Raw genomic sequence first — 22,777 nt, forward strand, 5'->3', positions numbered from 1 at the left:
GAACTTAACCTCCTTATGGAGCCAAGAAATACGTGTACCAAGTTTCATCATGATATCTTAATTTTTACTCAAGTTACAGCTTGCTCGGACGGACGGACGGACAGACAGACATCCGGATTTCAACTCTACTCGTCACCCTGATCACTTTGGTTTATATAACCCTATATGACCTATGACTCTTTTAGTTTTAGGACTTACAAACAACCGTTATGTGAACAAAACTATTATACTCTGCTTAGCAACTTTGTTGCGAGAGTATAAAAAATCATGTGTTTGATTTTAAGCAACTTGAATTCTAAATTTTCTACTGGGTACTTTTAAATGCACATATAACCGAAAAACTGTACTGATAACTGCTTCATGCTCTTTTATCGGAGAATCCGGCTGACAAGCGCTTTCACTTGCTTTGCGCGTTTGCCAAGCACACTCTCCACAACAAAAACACTCATATGTACGTATTCCTCCCTCACTTTGACTAATGGTGAGCGACTGGAAAGCGTGAAGGCAATTTACTGCGCTGGTGTTTGGCTAAAGGCATTTTGGCTATCTCAATTCGTTTTTCCTGTGGACCTGTCAGTCGATTCGTGTCGGCCGTGCACAACAGTTGCTTATAAGCCATTACGAAAAATAAAACACTAGCAATCGCCCGAAACTTATCGCCCAAAGGAATCGTGCGCGCGCGCATTCAAATCACTTATTTTCAACACAAAAGTAGCAGTTCTTTCTTGCCAACACCGCCGCCGCCGCCGACGCTTTCGCAGCTAAGCACTTTTATTCGCGTGAAGTTATCGTGCAATTGAACGAACGCTTTTCTTTCAATTCACAACAACAATATCAGCGTTAAGTGGATACTTAACTGCCAAAGAGCATCTTCTACTCGCTTCACTTTTTTCTTTTCCACTGTGCTTTCGCTTTGTTTTGCATACCGCGACTTCCGTCTGTCTCTACGGTGAATTGATTTGGAATACTTTCGATAGCATCGTCTTCGCCGTTGCACTTGCCGTACTTCGCACTTCTCGCAACACGGCGCCTTTGTTGATTGCATCGCGTTAATTGTGCATTCGATTTGTTTTGTTTGCTGATCTTCCGGCCGCTTCGCTTCGCGTGAATTTGCGTTTAGTAATTGTGAGGAAAATTGTGCAGAAATAAAAGAGACTGTGGCCATAAAATACGGTGCATGCCGAACACTGTTTATTTACTCTCTATTTTGAATTTGTGCAAAATATTTATTTTCAATATTTACGCATACATATATCAACAAATTCAGCGCATTCATTTTCTGTTTATGTGCTTTTCATTTTGCTGAGTGAAAGATCGCACTGCTTTCCTGCTAGCTGTAAAATATTCAAATGGCAAAAAGTGGATGCTAATAGTCGTAATCTTTAAGGTGCAAGACATATTTACATAGCGGTCTTTCATTCTTAAAGTTTTTTATAGACAGGCTCAATGAATGTTGTTAGTCATTTCAGCTGTTTTGTTTTTTATTATGAGATGTATGAAGGGGTTACATCAGTTTCCTCGGGTAAAAAACAGATTTTTTCAACAGTTTTTTTCTCGTAAAAAAATGAAATATTTTATTACAATTTTTTATTGTTACAAATTATTCCCTATTACAAAGAAATTTTGAAATTTTTGGAAAATAATATTTTAAACTCGCCCTTTGCGACGCCATTTCCGGTGACCCCTCTGAAAAAAGATGCGTCCCCGTTGGCAGGATAACTTGCTAATGGATCATCTAAAGTGAAAAAATACTTTAATGGAAAAAATGTACTTAAACAGAATTTAATGTACTTTAACAATCAGCGGTTTATTTAAAAAAATATTGGATCCCCTAGCTCCTGTAGATGATCTGCGGAGAGACGTCCATAGAGAGATAGAACCCCTTAAAACTTTAACTTAGAACTTGGACCAAAGAAAAAAACTGAAAATTGGATTTTTGGCAGACATTTTTACAAAAAAACGAAAATTTCAGAGAAAATTTCGCGACACTTTTTTCAAAAAATTGTTATCGGAAAAAAATCTTACTTCAAGTCTTTAAGAATTGTATATCAAAGGTTGAGTAGTTCTCGAGAAATCTTGCAAACCGACTTCAAAATCACAGATCCGAGAAAAACGCGTTTAAAAACGGCGCACTTAGCCTAGCTAGCCTCGAGCGCGCACGTTATCAAGGTTTTATCTCCGAAACTATTACTGGGATCAACTTGAAAGCATAATATTCTAAATATGTTGTAGAATTTAGTAAGATAATAAAAAAAACGATTTTTTTAAACTCGTAAACCCATGTAATCCCTTAAGAAGTGTTGTATGTAAATTTTAATATTTGACAAACAGTTTGTAGGGATTATGGTCTAATTCTCGCATTTATAAGCTAATTATACTAGAAAAAAAACGTTAAGATTAATATGCTTAGAACATCATTAAAGGTTTCAGTAATTTTAAATTATTCATTAGTTTATCATTGTGGCGAACTATTGTCATAAAGAGAAACAGAAGAACAGGCGAAGTTTCTTAGTAAAACATTTGGTTTAAAATAAAATTGCTTTTCTAAACAATTATGCTAAACATGTTAGTCATAAAAATCACAGCATTGTATAAACGAAAGCTACATGCTAGCTATTTTAGACTCACGATTGTTTCCACTTAAAAGTGTTTTAATTTCTTGTTGATCTCCGGAAGAATCTTTTTTGCTTTGTCAGCTCTGTATTTGTTATTTTTAATTTAATGAATTTTCTGTTTAATGTGGTTATAATGCTGATAAAGTCAGATAAGAAGACATGAGTTGATTTATTTTTGAAGCGATTTTCCTTTCAAAAGACCTAAATTCCTACCTTTTTCCGTGCCGGCCTACAGTAGTTTTTTATCAGTTGTTTCATGGACTTAAAAATAGAAAATTGTTTATTCACTATTTAATCCTTCAATATTAGAGTGATCGCCAGCAAAATCGTTGTTTAAAGTATTTTTGAAATCATATAAAGCATTGCAAAAGCAATCAAAAGCATTAAATTGCGAATCATAAAATCATTTGAAAACGCACACATTCGTTTAATCATTAAAATACTGTAATTCACCGAAATTTTTTAATTTCACTTTTCTGAGCTATTCAAATACAATTCTTATCCAAATAATTAAGAAATTCCGGCAATTAAAGAGAAATGTTCTTCATCTGTTTCAATCGAGTTAATATACATTGTGACAAAAAATTACCCGGAAATTGTGAATAAAATGCAAAATATTTAATTATTCATCACTAGTAATTTTGTCGTCTTCAAAGTAATCCCCACCAGATGTAATACACTTATGTCAACGATTTTTCGAAACACTTTTCATAAGCACTTTTTAGGATTACCTTCAGCTCGTTCAGCGAAATTTCTTTTATCTGTTCGATCGACTGAAAACGGATTCCTCGGAGCGGCAATTTCTGTTTGGGGAACAGGAAAAAATCATACGGAGCCAAATCTGGTGAATATGGTGGTTGATCGATGGTATTCATTGCGTTTTTGGATTGATATTTGGTCAAAATTCTATTCTTTTTGAAAAAAATTCAGCTTTATCGGGACGAGTCGAGCAAGAACGCGTTTCATACCGAAAATATTCACCAAAATCATTCGAACGGACACGCAAAAGGTCACTCTAATGCTGTCTAACGATCCAGTTTTTAATATTTTCTGGTCGAAGGTCGACCAGAATGAGGCATGTTTTCAACGATCTCTCGTCCGTCTTTGAAGGATTTGTACCACTCGTAGGCTTGTGTTTTTGATAAATCTGAATCACCGTCAACTTTTTCCAACATTCATAGTGATTCTGCAGACGAAATTTTATTAAAAATACAAATTTGAAAAAATTTCTTTCTTCGATTCGTTTGTATATTAGAAATATTATTTTTGAGTAATTTTTTTTTGCTTCTGAAAATGTTTTCTTGATAAATTTGTCATACATTATCATTATATTATTTCGCAAGAGGTCGAGTGCAAGTTAAGGGGGCCATAACGACTTAATGGAAGAGTTCAAGCAATGTATGTAAATGTAAAATAACGTAACATCACTTTTCATAAGCATGCAGGCGAAGGAAAAACGAAATAATAGAAACCACTCATTCTGACTTTTGCTTATAAAATGGTTATATTTTGGTTATATCTGACAGCAGAAGCTGAAAATTTTTTGCTACATATATGTATATAATATGTATGATGTAGTGAATAGTAATCAATAATAAAAGCTCAATTTCGATTTTATTGGTGATACGTTTATTTGAATTTTAGGTAACGATATGTATAATATTAGTAACATATTATTCTCTCTTTGGTATACAGCTGCTCTTTGTACTATTTCGAATTCTTGTAGAAGTGTTTTGTATTGGAATGCTATATTCAAAAAAAAATGGATTTTGAAACCCATTATTATTTAAAGAAAATTAGATCGCAATTATCTGGTTCCAACTAAATAAATGCGGTAGCTGTAGTAGGGTGTAAATGTTCGTCACATCCTTGGTCTGTATAAAAGTGGCTGTTTTACTCAGCCAAATCAATTTATGTTAAATTTTTGCTACTACAAAACCGAATAAAGTATATTAAAGTAAAATATTCCATTCTACTACTCCTAAACATTCGCGTAGTTATTATAAATTAATTTCCTGCTGTCTGACAACGCCATTTTTTCATTTTTGGTTTAGGAAATATGACTTTTTTTTGGCTTTAGCAATTCTATCATTCACTTTGTATACCATAAGAGCCAACCAATTGCTCAGTCATGAAATCCTCATAACTGGGCAACTACACTCAATTATTGCCAGGCTCATGTAAGACAGAAACGAGCTTCCAATCGCATGCCATCAATATTCGATGATTCTATTTCTACTATTTTTGCGGACAAATCCACACAGAAATTGCACAAGTGGCCAAAGGATGATAGCTGAAGCGCAGCAGCGCAAATGTGTTTGTCTATGCATCACATACCAGCCTTATGTGTATGTATAGATGTTCATAAGCTTACAGCACATTGCTGTCAATTTATTTTAATGCATTTATGACAACCGACACTGATGCTGTATTACCTAATATTGGTGCTTGAGAGCCACCAACCACCCATCCACTGTCAACCTGCCACAAATCACAGACATGCTCACATAGCTTAGACATACACATATATTTATGGATCGAATGTAAGAAATTCAATGCACATTAGAATTGTAAGACTGTGAGCATACATATAGTACATACATACATGTGTATAGCATTTTTGTGGCATAGTCTATAGGCACTTATATGTTTTGTTTCAATTATTTAATAGAAAAATTAATGTTTGGCTGGGCACGATTTCAGGGAGACATATTGACACGAAGTGCGCATAAAGCATATCCGCATGCTCCCTGTTCGTATTTATATACGTATATTCGTAGAGGCATAACATATGTGATTTGTTTGTAACATCCATTTGCCATTCAAGTATTTACCCAAAACACTTATTCTAACAGCTTAGGGCTTTTCCTACATTGATTGCCATTGAGGAAGCCACAAGGCGTGTGGAGAAGTACTGTACACATATATATATACTTTAATACCCCAGACACATATGCCCAAAGTACGGCCCTGCACTTGGCTTGCGAGTGGCTGTGTGTGGTTGCGTGTTCGCGCTAAGCCCCTTCGAAGGTAATTGTGTAGTCTTGCTGGTACTCGATACGTCTTTTATTTCGCTTCGTTGCAGCTGTGTCCTTTGGAGGCGCAAAGGACATGTTCATTACAATAATACGATTTTTTTCAACTATGTAGATATGCCAAGCGCTATGAGTGAAAACGAGCGAGAGTTGTTAACAACGCGTGAAAAATTATCTTTTGGAGCGCACGCTTCATTTCATTGCAATGCGTTCGCTTTTCGATATATAATAGCAATACGAACGATCGAGGGGCTAAAACAACGGTAGCCTTGCGAGCTTTACTTGACATTTGCGTGAAATGCAAATTTTATATGATTTCTATTTTACTATGTTTACATAATTCTATGCAAATACGCACTCTTGTGCATGCATGTAAGCAGTTTCAAGTGTACTCATCTATGTATGTTGAACCCGCCTGTGCCAGTGTTCAATCGCTCAACGTCAAAAATTGTCCGAAATATGAATATTTCCTATTTGCATATGCATTTTGTGCATACTGATTACGCATTTGCTGGTGCTGGTGTGCGATTTTCGCCAGCGCCAGAGGTCAGTTGGGATTTTGTTGTGAGTAGTTTCAAGTGGTAAAAGTCAACGAAGCTTGAGCATTATACAAGTATTTATATTATTCTAGTTGTGCAGTTTTGGAGTTTTGCATATTGCTTTGCCAATATTTCATATTAATATTTTACAGTTCAGTGTGCACAAAGGGGTGTACAGAAAATTTTTCCAATGGCGGGGTGCTTGTTTTTAATATTTGATAGTTAACTTTTTTTGTACTTTCTGCATGTTTTATATATATCTACGAAGGCCGAAATTGACAGTAATTAAAATATTATTATCTATTGATTGGTTGCTTACAATTCGACAAAATCGACAAGCTTTCCGAGAATTTAAATAAAATTTAGATGGAACACTGTATTTCTCAGATAAAGGAAAAAGGCAAATCGTCAAAATTAGAAAACTTTAGTTCCTAGTTTTTCGTTTTGTTGTTGTTTCCTTCCAAATCGCAAATCGGAAAAATGAGAAGAAAACTTTAGTTGCCAGCATTTCCTTTTTGCGCTCTTAATGTTTTCTTTCTCTTGAATCATAAATTCAACTCGATTTAGAAACTGTAAACAGTTGGGTTTGAATTCACTAACTATTCAGTTTAAAACTTAAATTTGTTAAAAAGAATTAATCGGAAACATGAATATCTTTTTAACAATACCCAAAGATTATTCTCCTCCCGGCCAACCGAAGCGAAGGACCCAATCCGCAAATGAGCGGAATTAGCCGACTAACAAAAGGCAAGAGCGTTTTTAGCGTTACGATCTTTAGTTACTCAGCTTCAGAAACAAAAATTTCAAGAGTAAGAATTAAGAATTAAGTTAAAGTAAGATTATTTTTAAATGTTAATTGTTTAGAGCAGATAAAATAACTTTTTTAAAGGTAAAGAGTGAGTCTGTTAGATCAAATGTGCTAGAATGAGAATTGAAATCAAGACATATACGGCGGAACGGTTCGTTTAGCTCAAAGTTTGTTGTAGTAAGTTTAAAAGTAAAGGTCTAAACTGCCTGTTTGAGCGAATGGGGACGTTAAAATAAGACGACAGAGATGGACTACAGACGGATGCATTCATAAGTTTTTCAAGAAATATTATACCAAGCATACCCGTTCGACTAGCGAGCGCAGGCAGATTCATAAGCTTTAAATGATTAGTGTATCGGGAAGATTTAAGCTGGAATCCCAATGAAAATGATTTAAGGCAAAAACTAAAAATTTTTTTCAACGGACTCTAACTTTTACCTTCTGGACCTAGCTATTAAGTTGCATATTACAGAAGCATATTCATCAAACTAAGTATTTTTATATATAACCCCTATATTATTACTATAGGATTCTAAGCATGACAGTATCGCACACGACCAATGTAAAATTAATAATTAATTGTCCACATATTTTCTATGCTGTCTTCCAATTCATTGGTATTTCAAATATCTTTTAGTGACGTTTGGCGATTTTTCTGCTTTCGGTTTTAAAATTCCTTTTATTATGAAATACTGCTGGTTCCTTATTAAAACATTTTATTAATTTTATGGAAGAACTTTTTATTAAAATACAATAGTTTGAGTTGCTTTCCACTGCCCCTGCCATTTCATTTATTAGTATATACACATACATATGTGTTGGTTATTCTCGAATAATTATACTTTGCACATTAGCGATTTCGCAGAATATTTGATTAAAATTCAAACTGAACAGATTAGAGAATTCGTGGAAACTTATATAATAGGTTAATATAGAAAAGCAAAATCAAACTATTACTCGTATCGCTTTATTATTATCCAATATTTGGGAACAAGCGGTGTGAAAAGGTTGCTCATACGCACCGACGAACTATGTAAGTGCATACAAGTTACAGTTTGGGAATAATTGGCTGTTTTTAAATAAATTAAAACGTTAAATTACTTAATTTTTGTATTAATTAAAAATTTTCGTGGTTATGGCAAAATCACTTATTTATTTTACAGTAATAGTGGGTAATTATTAATTTATTATGAAAATTAGCTATTGCAACATATTATAAGATTGCTTTGCATATAAATATTGTAACTGTAAGAAAATGTCTAAAATAATATATTTTAATTTTTTGGAACTTTAGCAATATTTTTAGGTATAATCTCAAGCGATAATTACGATTTTACATTAATGCAAAGGAAATACATTAGCCATATTTTATATGAATTGCACATCTTTTTAAAATATGAAAACACTTTCAAAGCTATTTAACTAAATGCATTGTTTTTAAGTGACTAAAGGTAATTTCAGACAAAAATTGTCTACTGTGGGTATAATAATAAAAAGTGGAAAATTCTTATATATAATTATTGCCACTTAGAATCACTTATACTTTGTAATGCGTTTTCTAATAGATGCAGAAATAACAAAGAAAACTTTATTGTTCAAAATATTATGCAAAAATTGTAAATGCATTCATTTGTTCCAACTTTGACGATTAACAATGAAATTAGATGACAAGTGCTGCGGACGTCTTTTCTTTAACTACATAAATGCTTTGGTTAGAAGTATGTAAAATCTCATTGGTAATAGAGCACAAATTTTTGAGTATGTCCATATAAATATGTACCACATTTCACGGACTTTCCTCAATTGATTCAGTTTCTTCAATCCGCTCAACTAAAAACAAAATATCTTTTGTAGATATATGATGGCTTAGAAATCCTTACATATACTATATAGCATAATATATAGTAAAAAATATGTAAAAAATAAATATGTGGTTAAAAAGGAATTACACCCTTAACTGTGTGCTTTTCGTACCATAAAAGACATAAAAGCACACTTCAAGTGAAATTACGTGCGTTATATAAGTGGGTTTTTGCTAAAGAAATATATGCTCGGGTTGTCGGTGCCTTTGCGTTGCACGCACTTTGCCAACCAAAACGAAATGAAGAAATAACCAAAGTACGTGTTAAAAATTTCAAATATTTTAATATGACGAAATAATAAAGCGCACAATTTGGAGGCACTTTGGAGCGATTGCGGCGCTGTAATACCTGCTCGATGTCAATTTGTGTGACGTGTTTAAAAAACATAAATTTGTTCCTGCTGAATATGGGCTTAGGGAGCCATGAAGCGCGCTTTAAAAATCGAATATATTATTTATGAGAATATCATCACCTGCTCATTGCATGATTATGGTGTTACCGAGTGGACACCACTGATGCCAACAAATCAGTTGTCAGAAGCACAGAGATCATCAGTCAAAAGCGGCAATCAAGCCACCACCGCTAACGGCACGCTCAAGTGCAGTTTATAAATGGCTTACACATACACGTATATGAATATAACCATATACGAATTTTTGTGACACAGTTGCGTAAGGAAAAGCTTTTCACAATTAACTTTTTCGCATTCTTCTCCAGTTTATTATTACTAAACTTTTGTGATAATATATGAGGCCGTATGGCGAGGGTTTCTCATAAAACTTTTGGCTCTCCCCACACTGGTGCCTTTTGATGCATGACTTGGATAGCAACAACACAGGTGCAGCAGCAAAATTAGCTCAAAACCCCTAATTACAGTTTAGTGTACATTTTTCATTGCTTTTGCTTTCGCTCTTATGAGCACGTGATTGTTTCACTTTTGCTGGTTAAACTTCCGGAAATAAACCACGCTTGCAAATCCACACATTGAAGCGTTTAGGCACACATACATATATCGTTTGTTACTAAATTATATATTTTATGTATTTATTTTTGCGTTTCGAGGCTTGATAAATGACCTTAACCTCAATTGCCGCACCACGTATCCGCCATTGTTTTAAATATTTGGGCGGCCGTTTTGTTAATATTTTATAACTGCATTTTAATAACATGCATTCATTTATTTTATGTTATTCATACATATTAAACCTGATTATGTAAGTTTTTTTTTTGGTGCAGAGTGGGGGGTGATTATATCACAATGTTAAAAGTCATAACATACTTATTTTTAATATAATGTATGGAAAATATTAAATATGGAATAAAGTAAAGTTTTTAAAACCTTTTATTTTTTGTCTCAATTCCGCATGAGCGCCCAAACAGCCCAACGAGGCTTTCTACCAACAACACGCTCATCCTTTTGAACGCAAATTAGAAATGGAAAAATTTTCATCTGTTTTTTGTTTTAATTAATTATTTATAAAAGGTGAACCATTTCGAGGTTCCATACTTTTTAAAGAAAAAACACAGAAACTTCAAATTTTATTGGAAATATTTATTATCATTCGAGAGAACATTTTTCATTTTTGGCATTTATTTTTGAAAGATTATCTCCTTCAAATGTTGGTCGCGGACACGTCTTAGATGGTCCATTCGTTGAGTCCAATTTTCGATGACTCTTTCCAGCATTTCGATTGGTAACTGGTGAATGACACACGTATTGTTTTTTTTCTAAGACCAAAGACAAATAGTCGGTTATCATGACGCGATAACGGTCGCCATTGACGCTTGTGTTCCTACTCACATCATTTTTAAAGAAATATGGACCGATGACTTTACTGGCCTACAAACCACACTAAACCGTTGTTTTTTTGGGATGAAATGGTAACTCTTGAATCTTTTCAGGTTGCTATTCGTTCCAAATGCTGCAATTATGCTTGTTTACGTACCCATTGAGCCAGAAAGGGGACTAATTGCCGAACAAAATTTGGCTCGAAAACGTCGAATCTTCTTGGAGGCTATTGAAAAAAGTTCCTTTACTTGGATCACCTGTTAGAAACTTATTTTCCGGAAAGGCTGAAGAGCGTAGAGTCCTATTTATTAATATTATAAGTGAGAAATATAGTAAACCATAAGTGTATAAAGTGTTCGATTTTTTCGTCAGAAAGATCCTGATATTAACTTTAAGGTCAAAGGCATTTGTACAACTAAAACGATTGGTGCCTGAAGTCTTTACTGACTACATCGTTGTGCAAGAGTTGTTACTTTCATTTTACGATACTTTATTTTGCAAATCTTCCACACTTACCTCATTTACTAGCATGTTAATATAAATTAAAACTAAAAAAAAAAACTTTCATAAGTAGGGTTTGAGAAATTTCGCAATAATATGCATAAATAAAATTGCAAACTTCCAAAAGAAACTTTTCTATTCGAGTACACCACTTCGGTTTCTGTGAATGGAATAAGCAAACTTTTTGGCACTGAGGGGAACTAACGGGAGAGGAATTTATGGTCAAACAAAGTTTTGATATTGCCAAAAGTTAAACTCCCAAACAAGGGAAAAGATGAAAAAGAAGAAACTTAATCGATAAATAGCATGTGCTATGGTATTTGAAGGGTATTCGAAAGGCGCCAAGAGGCAATTAAACGCAAGTAATAAGAATTTAGCGCTTTGATAATTAAGTTCAGCTCTTAGTAACTTCAGTAAATGGGTGAATTTCAGTTCATACTTCCCACATATCAAATGCTCCTGCTATTTAGTTGATGGCCCAGAGCCAAATATTTGCATCGAATTCGACTTATTGCATCATCAACCTCTGCAGATGCCGTTAAGATGACAGTGCAGTAACGAAAGCAGCGCTGTCTTTATTATTTATCAATAACATTGACCGCTGGCATTTGTTTGCATCATGAACTTGAATGCAAAAGCTGTCTTCGCCCGCCATTTCAGTGGAATTTGATTAGCCATCTGCTTATTTTAAATTGATTTCGCTGCAAATTCGTTCGTTTTATTGTCTTAAAAACAATTATCTACGTAGATCTGAGTGTTTTCATCATACATTTCCTTTTTATTGAGTTTTATTGAGCATATTGCTTAGTACTGACAAAAGCTTTGAAGTTTGTAATGTAAATATTTACGTGAAATAAATATTTTTCAATTATTCTCCCACATTTCTCCAAGTCGCATGCTTTGCTTAGTTGCTTGAGAAGAAACGCGCAAAATATTTTTATAATAATACACAATTTTTAATGTGCTGAATATATTTTTAATGACTGAAGTGCAGCGTTTAGAACTTAGACGATTCGTTTGATGTTCGTTGGGCTTAAAAAGTCCAATTTTTGGACCACAAACGTACATGATTTGCATATCCATTACAAATGTGTATATTCATTGTGAAAAATTCTTCAAAAACGTTGTAGTTTTGTTAAAGGTAACCCTTTAACTTACTGTATTTCATGTTTTTCAGCGAAACATCTGCATCGGCACTCGTCATAAGACTTTACAGATACCTTACACTTTCAAATACACGTGTATAACAGTGCACCTACTTGTATGTGTGCATGTTTATCTGTTGAAAATTTCTGAAATCACAGAAACAGTTGTTTACACTTGCATTTCTGTTGTGCATCAGCAAAACCTAGCCACATACTTGTACATACATACATGCATAGACAAATGTTTAAATTTTCAAGCGTTTGTAAAATATAAGTTTTGAAAATTCTGCAACTGTTCATTATTCATGCATGCGCTGGCATTATTATAAAAAGTCATTTCGGCTTATCTATTGAATTGTGTTGCCAGAAAATCAAATGTTGACTTTGATACAGTTGAAGTAAATTAAATTGCAAGCAATGAATTAAATTGCAAATACTCAATTCTGAATTTTTTCTATGCGAAATATTTCGGCTAAAGCATATTGTTGAAGGAGCAGTGAATTACATGTGTACAAAATTCTTTGCACTGACTGTGTTAGTATTTGAAACACTGCCTGCAGTGCATTAAGTGTAGAAGTGTGGCGAATAGAACAAACAACTTGTATAAATCAAGTAAACTATCGTGATCAAGAGGAAATAGAATTTAAATTTATAAGAAATGCACCATATTAATCATATATTCACAGATTCTTACAAGCGAGGAGGAAAGTGTTTTATTAAATTTTTGTTTAAAATCAAATTTCGAATATTAAATTGATGGAATTTTGAAAACGTATTCAATTATACCTTACGATCTCTGTCCAAAATCAAATACTACTGATAACAATGACGGAGTGAAATCTAAGTGTAAGCGGGTTCAGTTTATTCGAGAAGTATCACAATTATATAAAATTTTGTTTTTTTCTCTGGTATATCGTTCTGTTTTTCATACTTAATTAAGAAGAATACCATAAGCAGGTTTTTGGTACAACTATTGGGTAGTCGAAAAAGTCTTTTCGTATTTTCTAATAGATGTCGTTGCAGTCGTATATCTCCAGTGCTACCAATCACATTGTGTTAAACCTTATAGTATTAGAAAGGTGAGATTTTAAGCTTTATTTAACCAAAAATAATAATTAAATTCGCGAAGGTTAAAAAAAATTTCAGCTGTTCGAAAATGAGTGAAAATAATGAAGAAATTCGCTATATTTTGAAATTTTTTTATAAAAAAGGGAAAAATGCCACGCATGCCACCAAAGAAATTTGTGAGGTTTAAGGAGACGATGCTGTATCAGTTCATGTAGCACAACAATGGCTCGATCGCTTCCGTTCTGGAAATTTCGAAATTTCGATTTATACTGATGAAAGTTTTACACTGATGTAATAATGTCTCTTGCGGAAAAATAGCAAAAAGTGGTCGGCCAAAATGTTACATATTTATTTATTAGCATAAATATAAAAAAATAAGTTAAAGTTTTTCAGAAACACGAAAAGACTCTTCGACTACCCAATATTTGTTCACAATGTAAATTTCTCTATTATTTTTGTACTTCCCCTCAAGTTTATTGGTTAAAATTTAATTGGAACCTAATAAATGTGACTTTTAACAGCACTGTATTATTTAGTGAGGTATTTTTGAGCCAATAATCATTTAAGTATTTACTTATCTTAACTTTAAGGCGAACATATTGCTTATATGGCTATAACTGTGTACAAAATGCAAATCAAACTTCGCGAAAGCTTGCTAGCTTTTCTAAATATGGTAAACCTTCATAAAAATAACTCTGTGTCGAACATCTTCGAAAGCGACCTCTGCGCATAAATTTATTATATAATACATAACTCTGCTTGAAATGTATTTTAGCTCCAACACAAAGACCACCGTAGTAAATTACATTATTATAAACAGTTATTTACGAATCCATAGTGAAAAACATCAAGTGCGGGCCAGAAATAAAATGTTTAGGCAACTATTACTTTGCCTTAAATAATTGCTGTAAAATTAATATGGCAAAAAATTATTTCAAATGCTGCATTTTCACACCCCACTAAGCCTTGACACTAACAGCAAAAGCGGCGGGCTGTCAGCAGCGTGAGATTCGCAGTTAACTGTTCTCACCTCTTTCACACGGTCACTATTTTAGCAATTCTCTTTTGCACCGTTGGATTTTTCACCTGCATTTACGAAATTTTTGAAAATCTATTTCTGAAAGGCGTGGTGATAATAGCAGGTGCCGCTGCCGCAGCTGTGGCCGTCATCTGTTGCTATAGACGTGGTGAGCGCTGTCGCATTTCAAATGTTGCGTATGCGCCACGGCTTGCGATAAAATAGCATACCCGCCTCAGTTGAGCTGCCTGGCTGGCTGTGACGTTGCTATGCACAAACTCGTGCAAACATATAACTAGCGAGGCATGGAATTGCCGTAGCATCATTTCTAGTCTAAGTTTTTCGCTCTTGTTTTCACCTGCCAGCAGCATTTTCATTCAAGGTGCGATTAAACAAGTGCAATTATTTTAATGCACATTTGACTTTTGACATTGTGCTTGGCAAGCGGAAAGTTGTTCGCTGCAAATGATTTTTGCTTGCAGTTTCCTCTTTTGTGGTGTCTACAAGGGCGAGGTTAGCAGGGAGGGTGCTTGGGGTTTACCTAGTATTTAAATTACTTTGAAAGAAATAGTCTTGCATAAGTTCTCTTCAAGAGTTCTAAGTAATTTCACTGAATCTGGGAAAATTTATCATTTATGCTATTGTGTTTGGCACCACTAGGGGTTTTAGTCAACCGCCTTCAGAATCGTTAAAGAGAGAACGCATTTACTTGAATGTGGAATTAAAATTACGGGTTAGTTATTTTAAGGGTTATACACAATAGTGGCGGAGTCCTTAGTATTTTTTGGAAGCTCAGTTGAGCAAACGCTATTTGCTTAAAGCATATGAATATGTCGTATTTAGAGCGGTGAAAGCTTTCAACTACTACCATTCGTACCCTAACTTTCAAGGGGAGGGAAACAGTTGTTCGAAAGTAGCTTAGAACGATTAATTAGTAGTAAGAAACACCGCATACTGAATCCTTGCTACTTTTCCAATAAATTCTATTCTATCCAGTGAAAACTACAAAAACTACATGCAAGCCTACGGTTTTGAAACTCTAGTCACGCTAATTTTAACAAAATCGAGCAAAGAAAAGCGTGTTGAAACGCACGTGCTTGCCACACATCCCTCACCATTGACCGAAATTGTGTTTTTCATTATTTTATTATTATAGTTTGTGAGTACGCACGAACGAATTGAATTGTAGTCCAACAAATCTAACATTTTATACGATTTTGGCAGCCATTATTAATTAAAGAGATACAAAGTAAAATTTAAAAATAAAAACTAGTTCTTTATTAGCTACTAAATACAAAATTTAATATATTTAATTGCACAGCATTTCAATGCATAAAATGACAGAACTAACCAATGGAATGGTTAGCAGTTTGCGAACTATTTCAAATATTAATATCTTGACATAACCGTAAACCAAAATATGCGCAAATAGCCAAAGGGCTTTTCCTCAGTTTGCGGAAGTTGTGTTCACGCATTTTCATTATTTTTATGAAAGTATTGATTTGGATGGCAGTGGCACGCTAACCAAGAGTATATATGTATGTACCACGTTGCGTGTGAATTATGATTAAGTTGTTTCAACCAGCTGTTTGGGAAGCACATTAACGCCTATATAATGGCGAAAAAGTGAGGTGCCAATAAAGAGGGCGCAACTCGCACGAAGTGTTCAGAAATTAAGTTTTGCTTCATTATTTAGAACTATACAGACATGTATATACATATATATTAATGACATAACATCGAAATCATCCCTAAGGAATATATGTAACAAAGAAGTTATTTTTGGATTAAGAAAAATTAAGAAATCAGGAGTGAGTGCTTTTGTGAAATAACGATACAAGTGAAGCTTTTTATAAATTTTATTTATTTAATTAAAAAAATCAATTTCAGTTCATAAAATTGCGTCTTTAATCTTAACTTATGAAGTAATTAGAGAAATGATAATAATTGACAAGATAACCTACAATCAATTACAATGACTCAGATGATATTCGCCTGAAAACCTTAGAAAAGTATGCATACATACATATAGTATATTAAAATAGTTTAATTTTTTTCCTTTCGATTATTGTATCACTAACTTTATCTTCGCCTTTAATGTCGCAGTTAAGATGAGTAACATATATTTAATGGGAACTAAAATAAATAAATAGTCTAAATTTTGAATAGGTTGGGTTAGATTAGATGGCTAATCTAGATAGATTGGACATGGACTGCTATATGTAGTTCTTTGTGAAGCCGTAGAAAAGAAGAACTTCTGTGTTCGAACTTATAAATTAGCAAAACGCTTAGTTTTCTTTTCTCACCAGTTCGATGGGCTGTCTAGAAATATGCGCTCCCAAGTTTTTAAGTCTTGACCTCCCAAACGCGAGACAGTCAAGAAGGAAGTGTTGACTTGTTTCCATCTCATCCTCTTCCATACAGCTTCTGCTGCATGGACTCCAATAGAGCAATGGCCTGTTAAAAGCCTCAAAATTAGGGAGAAGCTAGCCTTACTGAGAGCAAAGATATTACTAGATCTTTTGCGATCGATTTTGGGACAAAAGGTTTTTGCGACAGCGCATGTACCGATGGTGGCCCAGGTCTGGTCAAACTCCCGCGAAGCCGAAATATCTAGTGGTAGAGCACATGAGGGTAGGGGAGCATCAACCCGCTACCATTCTAAAGACACTCGATGCTATAAATAGCGAGGTTAGGCACTCCTTGACCAGCCCTGAACGCACTGTAAATGACTTCAAGGCTAGTATCGTAGCCCTGCTATCCCAGTGTTTTACCCATCTGTAAAGAAGCTCACTGCCCCTCTTCTTCAATGGTTTCTCCCATCCTTAACTTCCACCCCGGTATATGGACAGAGAAGACGCCGACGGAGTTCGGTTTGGCGACTTTTGGTGAGAGACCCCACTTTTTGCCAATGGCTCCACTGCAGTAGTATAAGGCAATCTATGCCTTTTTTGCTCTCGTTTCAAAATTCGGCTTCCATGAAAAGAGCTTTACTTTGCATACGTTTAGACTGCCGTGAGGAGAAATATAAAAACAAAAGGGTTATCCCCAGACCTGCACAATGTCAGAGTTGTCACTGATCTATATTGGAGACATATTTTGTTAATAATGGGTTGTCAAAAAAGTCTTGCGGTATTTTTATTGAATTTTTTTTTATTAAAATTGAAATGAATTTTTGATGACTCATGCCCAGCTCTTGACCGATGCTACGGCAGCTACTATGCCGGTCTCTTTTGACCAATTCAGCGACTTTATCGCAATTTTCGACGACAGGCCTTCCGGAGCGAGGCGCATCTTAGACCACCTTTACACCAGAACGAAAATGTTGAAACCATCGTTGTGCGGTGGAAATGGAAACTGTATCGGGTCCATAAACTGCACAAATTTTATTGGCGGCTTGAGATGTATTTTTGCCTTTATCGTAGAAGTACTGTAAAATATACCGTATTTTCTCCTTATTTTGCTCCATGTTTGCGACGCTATAACTCACGAACGACTTAAAAGAAACACACGTATTAGCGCGTGAAATGAGCTTTCCAAAGAGGTATACATGACCCGATGCGACGAATAAAACTAGAACTACGCGCTTTCAGCGCCAACTAGCGAAAATACCGCAAGACTTTTTTGATAACCTATTTTTTGTGAGAGTTATGACAACAGCGATGAAAATCAAATTCCTTCAGATTTGTACGGCGAAACTCACCGCTCTACAGTAAAAGTGTATGACTGTGTATGGAATGAACCATCAAAAATGTTACAATGGTCGGTAACTGCATAATCATACAGTTCTTTGCAAATTTTAAAAAAATAAGCGAAAGATTAGAAATGGAACTTTAAACTCTTTCAGAATTAATTTAATCAAATAAAAATCTAAAATTTGAGTTATGGAATTGTAAGTTACTGTTAAGAGCTCTCTTCATGCTTTTCCAAATGTTTAACTCCAAAATGAAAATTAGCCTTGAATATCAAACGAAAAATTTTGTTCATCAACGTTTTTTTCAGATTTTTGCAGGCCCTTAGGCTTGCAATTCATCACTTAAAATTGTTTAATAGATTTTAAATAGCCAAATATATTATGCTAGAAAGCCAAATACAGATAAGCCAACACTCCCAATAGAGTGTGAATAACAAGCCACTACCCAAATTCGTATTAAATCATTTGCGCTTCATTAAACCGTGGCATTGTCTTGCTCACATTGAGCATAACTCTGTCTCACCCAAATAGCCAATTGAATTCACAAATCACGCCAATTGCTTCTCACAGCCGACTACAATGCCCCTGTGTGCGTTCTTGAGAACTGTTTCATTATGCATTGGCATGAAAATTACCGAGATTTGTAGCAAAATACCGAAATATTCGCATTGAGAGTTGGTCGGCCGTTAATGCTCACGCTTCGATTTTGTATTTAGCTGGAGAACAATTCAAAATTTGGGTGGGCAAAATGTAATTATTTCAACATGGAGATGTCTTCATGTAAATGACTTCAATTGAAAACACGCATTACGCACATATTTACATGTTACACAATACATGACTCCTTCGCCACAATAAATCAACAATAGCATGGACGATTGTCAACAGGGCTTTAGCCAATAACTACAACTTGAGCACTTATCGCTTTTCGCACAGCTTATAAGCAAATCTATATTATATGCATACTTATGTGTATGCATTGTGAGTGGGTTTATTCTCCAAATCCTTTGGTTTTCCTTTCGATGTTGAACATTTTGTGGTAAATATTTGTGTGTTGTATTTGTATTGAGGCCACCTTGTGGATAGTAAGGGTCAAAGCCTTGACGGCACACCACTATTTTGTTTCGCACTTACACACCCACACCCACATATGTGTGTATATGTATATGTGTGCGTGTCACATGCGTGCGATATCTAAAGTGTTGACAACAAAATATGAGTGTAAGGCTAAGGTTATCTGTCTGTTGTTGGTCACACACTGTGCCAAGTTGCGTGTTGGCTTAGGGGGTCTTTGTGGGTGTTTGAAGCGCACCGTGACTTGAGTAGACATAAAGAACGAAAATGACATCGTAGCTGTTTTGACCATATTTCACTGTCTCGCTGCCTTGCTGCCTTGGCGTCTTGAGTGTTCGGTTGATGCGCTCGACTTCAAATGCAGCCCAACACTTCCACCTCGCATTGTGTCACACCATGTCGCCTGCGTGCATTTGTCGTTTACAGCATTTATGACAAATTGGGCTGATTGTCATGCCCGAGGGCATTTAAGTATTACCAAAGCGCTTGTATGGTGGTGAAAACTGAGCAAATATTTACATAATGTACTTTTTATGTAAAGCCAAAATGGTATTCGATTCACAGTTGTGGACTTAAAGATATGAAAATTTATTTTTTTTTCTTGGAAGAAGAAAAATAATATTTTTGAAATAATAAGCCATAAATTGGGACCCGGGAATTGTAAATAAAACGCAAAATATTTAGTTATCCATCAATATTTATTTTGTCGCCTTCAAAGTAATCCCCGCCAGCTGTAATACACTTGCCAACGATTTTTCCTTTTTCCGAAGCACTTTTCATTAGCACTGGCCTTCAGCTCCTTCAGCGAATTTTGTTTTATCTCTTCGATCGACGGAAAACGGGTTTCATGGAGCGGCCATTTCAGTTTGGTGGAGCAAGAAAAAATCACACGGAGCCAAATTTAGTAAATACATTGGTTGATCGATTTTATTTATTGCATTTTAGGCTTTAAATTCGGTTAAAATCGTCGCTCGATGCGATGGTGTATTATCATCGTGTAAAATGTTCTCACACAAACGCCTTAATACAGCCAAATAGAACTCTCTAGTGATCGTCTTTCCCTCAGGAACAAATACAAGATGCACCATACCACGAGTCGAGCAAGAACACTTTTCACACCCAAAGTATCCACCAAAATCATTCGAACAGACTCGCGAGAGATGCAGAACCAGGAATGTCTTCGACGATCTCTCGATCTTCTTTGTAGCACTCGTAGACTTATGTTTTTGTGATTAAGTTACCTTCAGTTCAGGTTTTTTAGAATAAGTATTGTTCTAAAAACAGTCTAACACATATTTATCAAGCTTCTTTTGCTAAATAATCTCAATTTTTATTATTTCCGCGAAATTTTCGATGATTGGCCTTACAGAGGGTGATGTATACACGGCTTGAAACTAGAACTTAAATATTAAATTTAATTTAAAAAGTTAATAAAATAATATTAAATGTTAGCAAATATATGGCTTAATACGGTAATCTCATTATTCATTGTGTCTTTGTCAATATTAGCGTTAACTGATTTAGTGAAAGGCTCTTATAGACGAATGTGCGTGTAATTTATGCGCCGTAGTGATTGTATCTTGGTGAAAAGTACTTCCCGTAGGAGACGGAAATTCTTAGCATTCCACACGCCATTTGAATATTTTACGCCCCAAATTACTTAGAAAATATAGTAATTTTCACATTCTTCTGTCACAGACCAAAGCCACAAAAATTACAAATTAATTTATGCAAAACTAGTGGAGCAAAATTTTCTTGGTTTGCACAAATTGTCGAAATTAATATAGAAACAAGGACATAAACAATTGCCTAAGTCAACTAGTGCTTCGGTGAAAACAAACAAAAGCCACTGATTAAAACGAAAGCAACAAAAAAGAACAATTAATTTTAATGACGACTTGCCACAACTGAGATTTGCTTAATGCGATTACGTCTGTTGCGTTCACCTGCAGTGAAAAGGAGCCTCCATAAATAAAACCACCAACAACAAACACCACTACTCAATATTACGACCGGAAAGAGGAAAAAAAGCTGACAACTTGACACACGCGAGCACCTAAAGCACGACATTCGCGACACAACAAAACGACGCTATTCACAGCGAACGAAAAGCTACACCAAAGTACTTGCTGAATTGTTCTGGTGAAAAATAGCGTCGATAACAAAAGTGTGCCCGAAGTGCGGCAATCCACGACGCTACTGATTTATTAACTGCTTTGAGCTACTTGCGGTGCTTTGTGCAATCTTTCGTAAGCGTCTTAGCGCTCATAAGCCATAATTCGTCTTCGTCAATAATTCTTTTGCTGCGCAACAGTTTTATGAGTAACAGCGCCATGGTTGCGGTCGCCATTTGTTGCATACTGGTCCTGCTGGCCGTCTTCATTGTGATCATCATAGTCGTTGGTCAGACGATGGGTGAGCCCAAGTGAGATAAACTTCAACTGGGACCCGGAAACTTCCCAGATGGATAACAAAGGCACTCGACGAATTGTTAGTTGTTACCGAATATCAAATATCCACTGCGACTATTGGCCAGAGCCCAGCCTCACACATTCACATTGCTAAATTTCATAAGAATCACCATCGATGACCGACGAGTGCCATTGATGATGGCCCCCTTTGGCAGGCAGCGCCGTAAGCAACAACATCACTTACAACGATTTTCAAAATCACATTTCGGAAACCAAGCGCAAGCAAGCAAAATATCTGCATCATGTGCCACTGTACGCGTCATCGGCTCCATTCGTGTACCATCGGACCCAACGTCAGAACAAAAATTGGCTGTGATGTGAAACTAAAGAGACATATGTACGAAATTTACTCATAAACAAATTTGAAACTAAAAAATTCCAAACAAAAAAATTGAAAAAAAATAAAATCGGCAAAAAATTGAGTGTGCAAAAATATTTCAAGTCAATCACAAATGCAACAACAACACATTATAACAATAATTATGAATAACCAGCAATTTTAAACAAATTTAATGCAAGCAAAACCAAAAAGCGCGTTAAATGTGAAATATACATATTTATATCAGTGAATTAAATTAAAGTCAAGTAGTGTTTTTGATAAAGGTGTTAGCATTTCGATGTTTTTAAAGAACAAACCAATCACACAAACCGTATATACTCCTTCTAGTATCTAGATATGTAAATAAAGATATGCATTTTTCTAAGTCAAGAATGCAAACACAACCATAAATGAAACAGCAGCCAAAAGCTCTCTCAGCATTATGCCACCCAGACCAAAATAAGAAGAAAGGACCGTATGAAATCAAAGTTGTGGGACAGCTAAAACATTCTAGGCAGTAAATGGCGCTCCCAGACGAGCGGAATTGAGGAAATGTGTGGAAGTTTATGGAGCGATCAAGTCCAGGGACTGGGAGGTAAACAAACAATAAAACTGGGCAGCGTTTACTATAAGCGAAAACGCAAAAAAAAATAAAAACACAGCAGCTGGAGCTCAACTTTAACTCAAACCGCAAACTGAATTCTAATACCCAGTAAGAAACTCCAGTAGAAAATTATTTTTACAGCAATAGACATCTAGAAATGATAACCACAATCTACGTATATAAAACAAAGTGATGGGTTCAATAAATACCTTCTTCCAAACTTTAAACTTTTAAC

General features: G+C 35.1%; 2 protein-coding genes across 10 annotated transcripts in view; both read left to right on the forward strand.

Annotated features, from left to right (window-relative positions):
* Positions 1-22,777, forward strand: part of LOC120774457 (dorsal-ventral patterning tolloid-like protein 1) — a 114,615-nt gene that overhangs the window by 44,579 nt on the left and 47,259 nt on the right. The gene's annotated exons all lie outside the window — the stretch shown is intronic.
* On the forward strand, positions 595-22,045 carry LOC120774498. 3 transcript variants are annotated; one of them, XM_040104172.1, is made up of 2 exons: positions 595-1,173; positions 20,847-22,045. In XM_040104172.1, exon 2 carries the CDS (start codon positions 21,467-21,469, stop codon positions 21,575-21,577), a length of 111 nt encoding a protein of 36 aa, XP_039960106.1. In that variant the 5' UTR covers positions 595-1,173; positions 20,847-21,466; the 3' UTR covers positions 21,578-22,045. The 3 variants fall into 3 exon arrangements, with proteins under 3 accessions (XP_039960106.1, XP_039960124.1, XP_039960116.1); XM_040104190.1 differs by having other exon boundaries at positions 20,936-22,045; XM_040104182.1 differs by having other exon boundaries at positions 595-1,125.

Source organism: Bactrocera tryoni, chromosome 1, assembly GCF_016617805.1.
Source record: "Bactrocera tryoni isolate S06 chromosome 1, CSIRO_BtryS06_freeze2, whole genome shotgun sequence".
Classification (NCBI taxonomy): Eukaryota; Metazoa; Arthropoda; class Insecta; order Diptera; family Tephritidae; genus Bactrocera; species Bactrocera tryoni.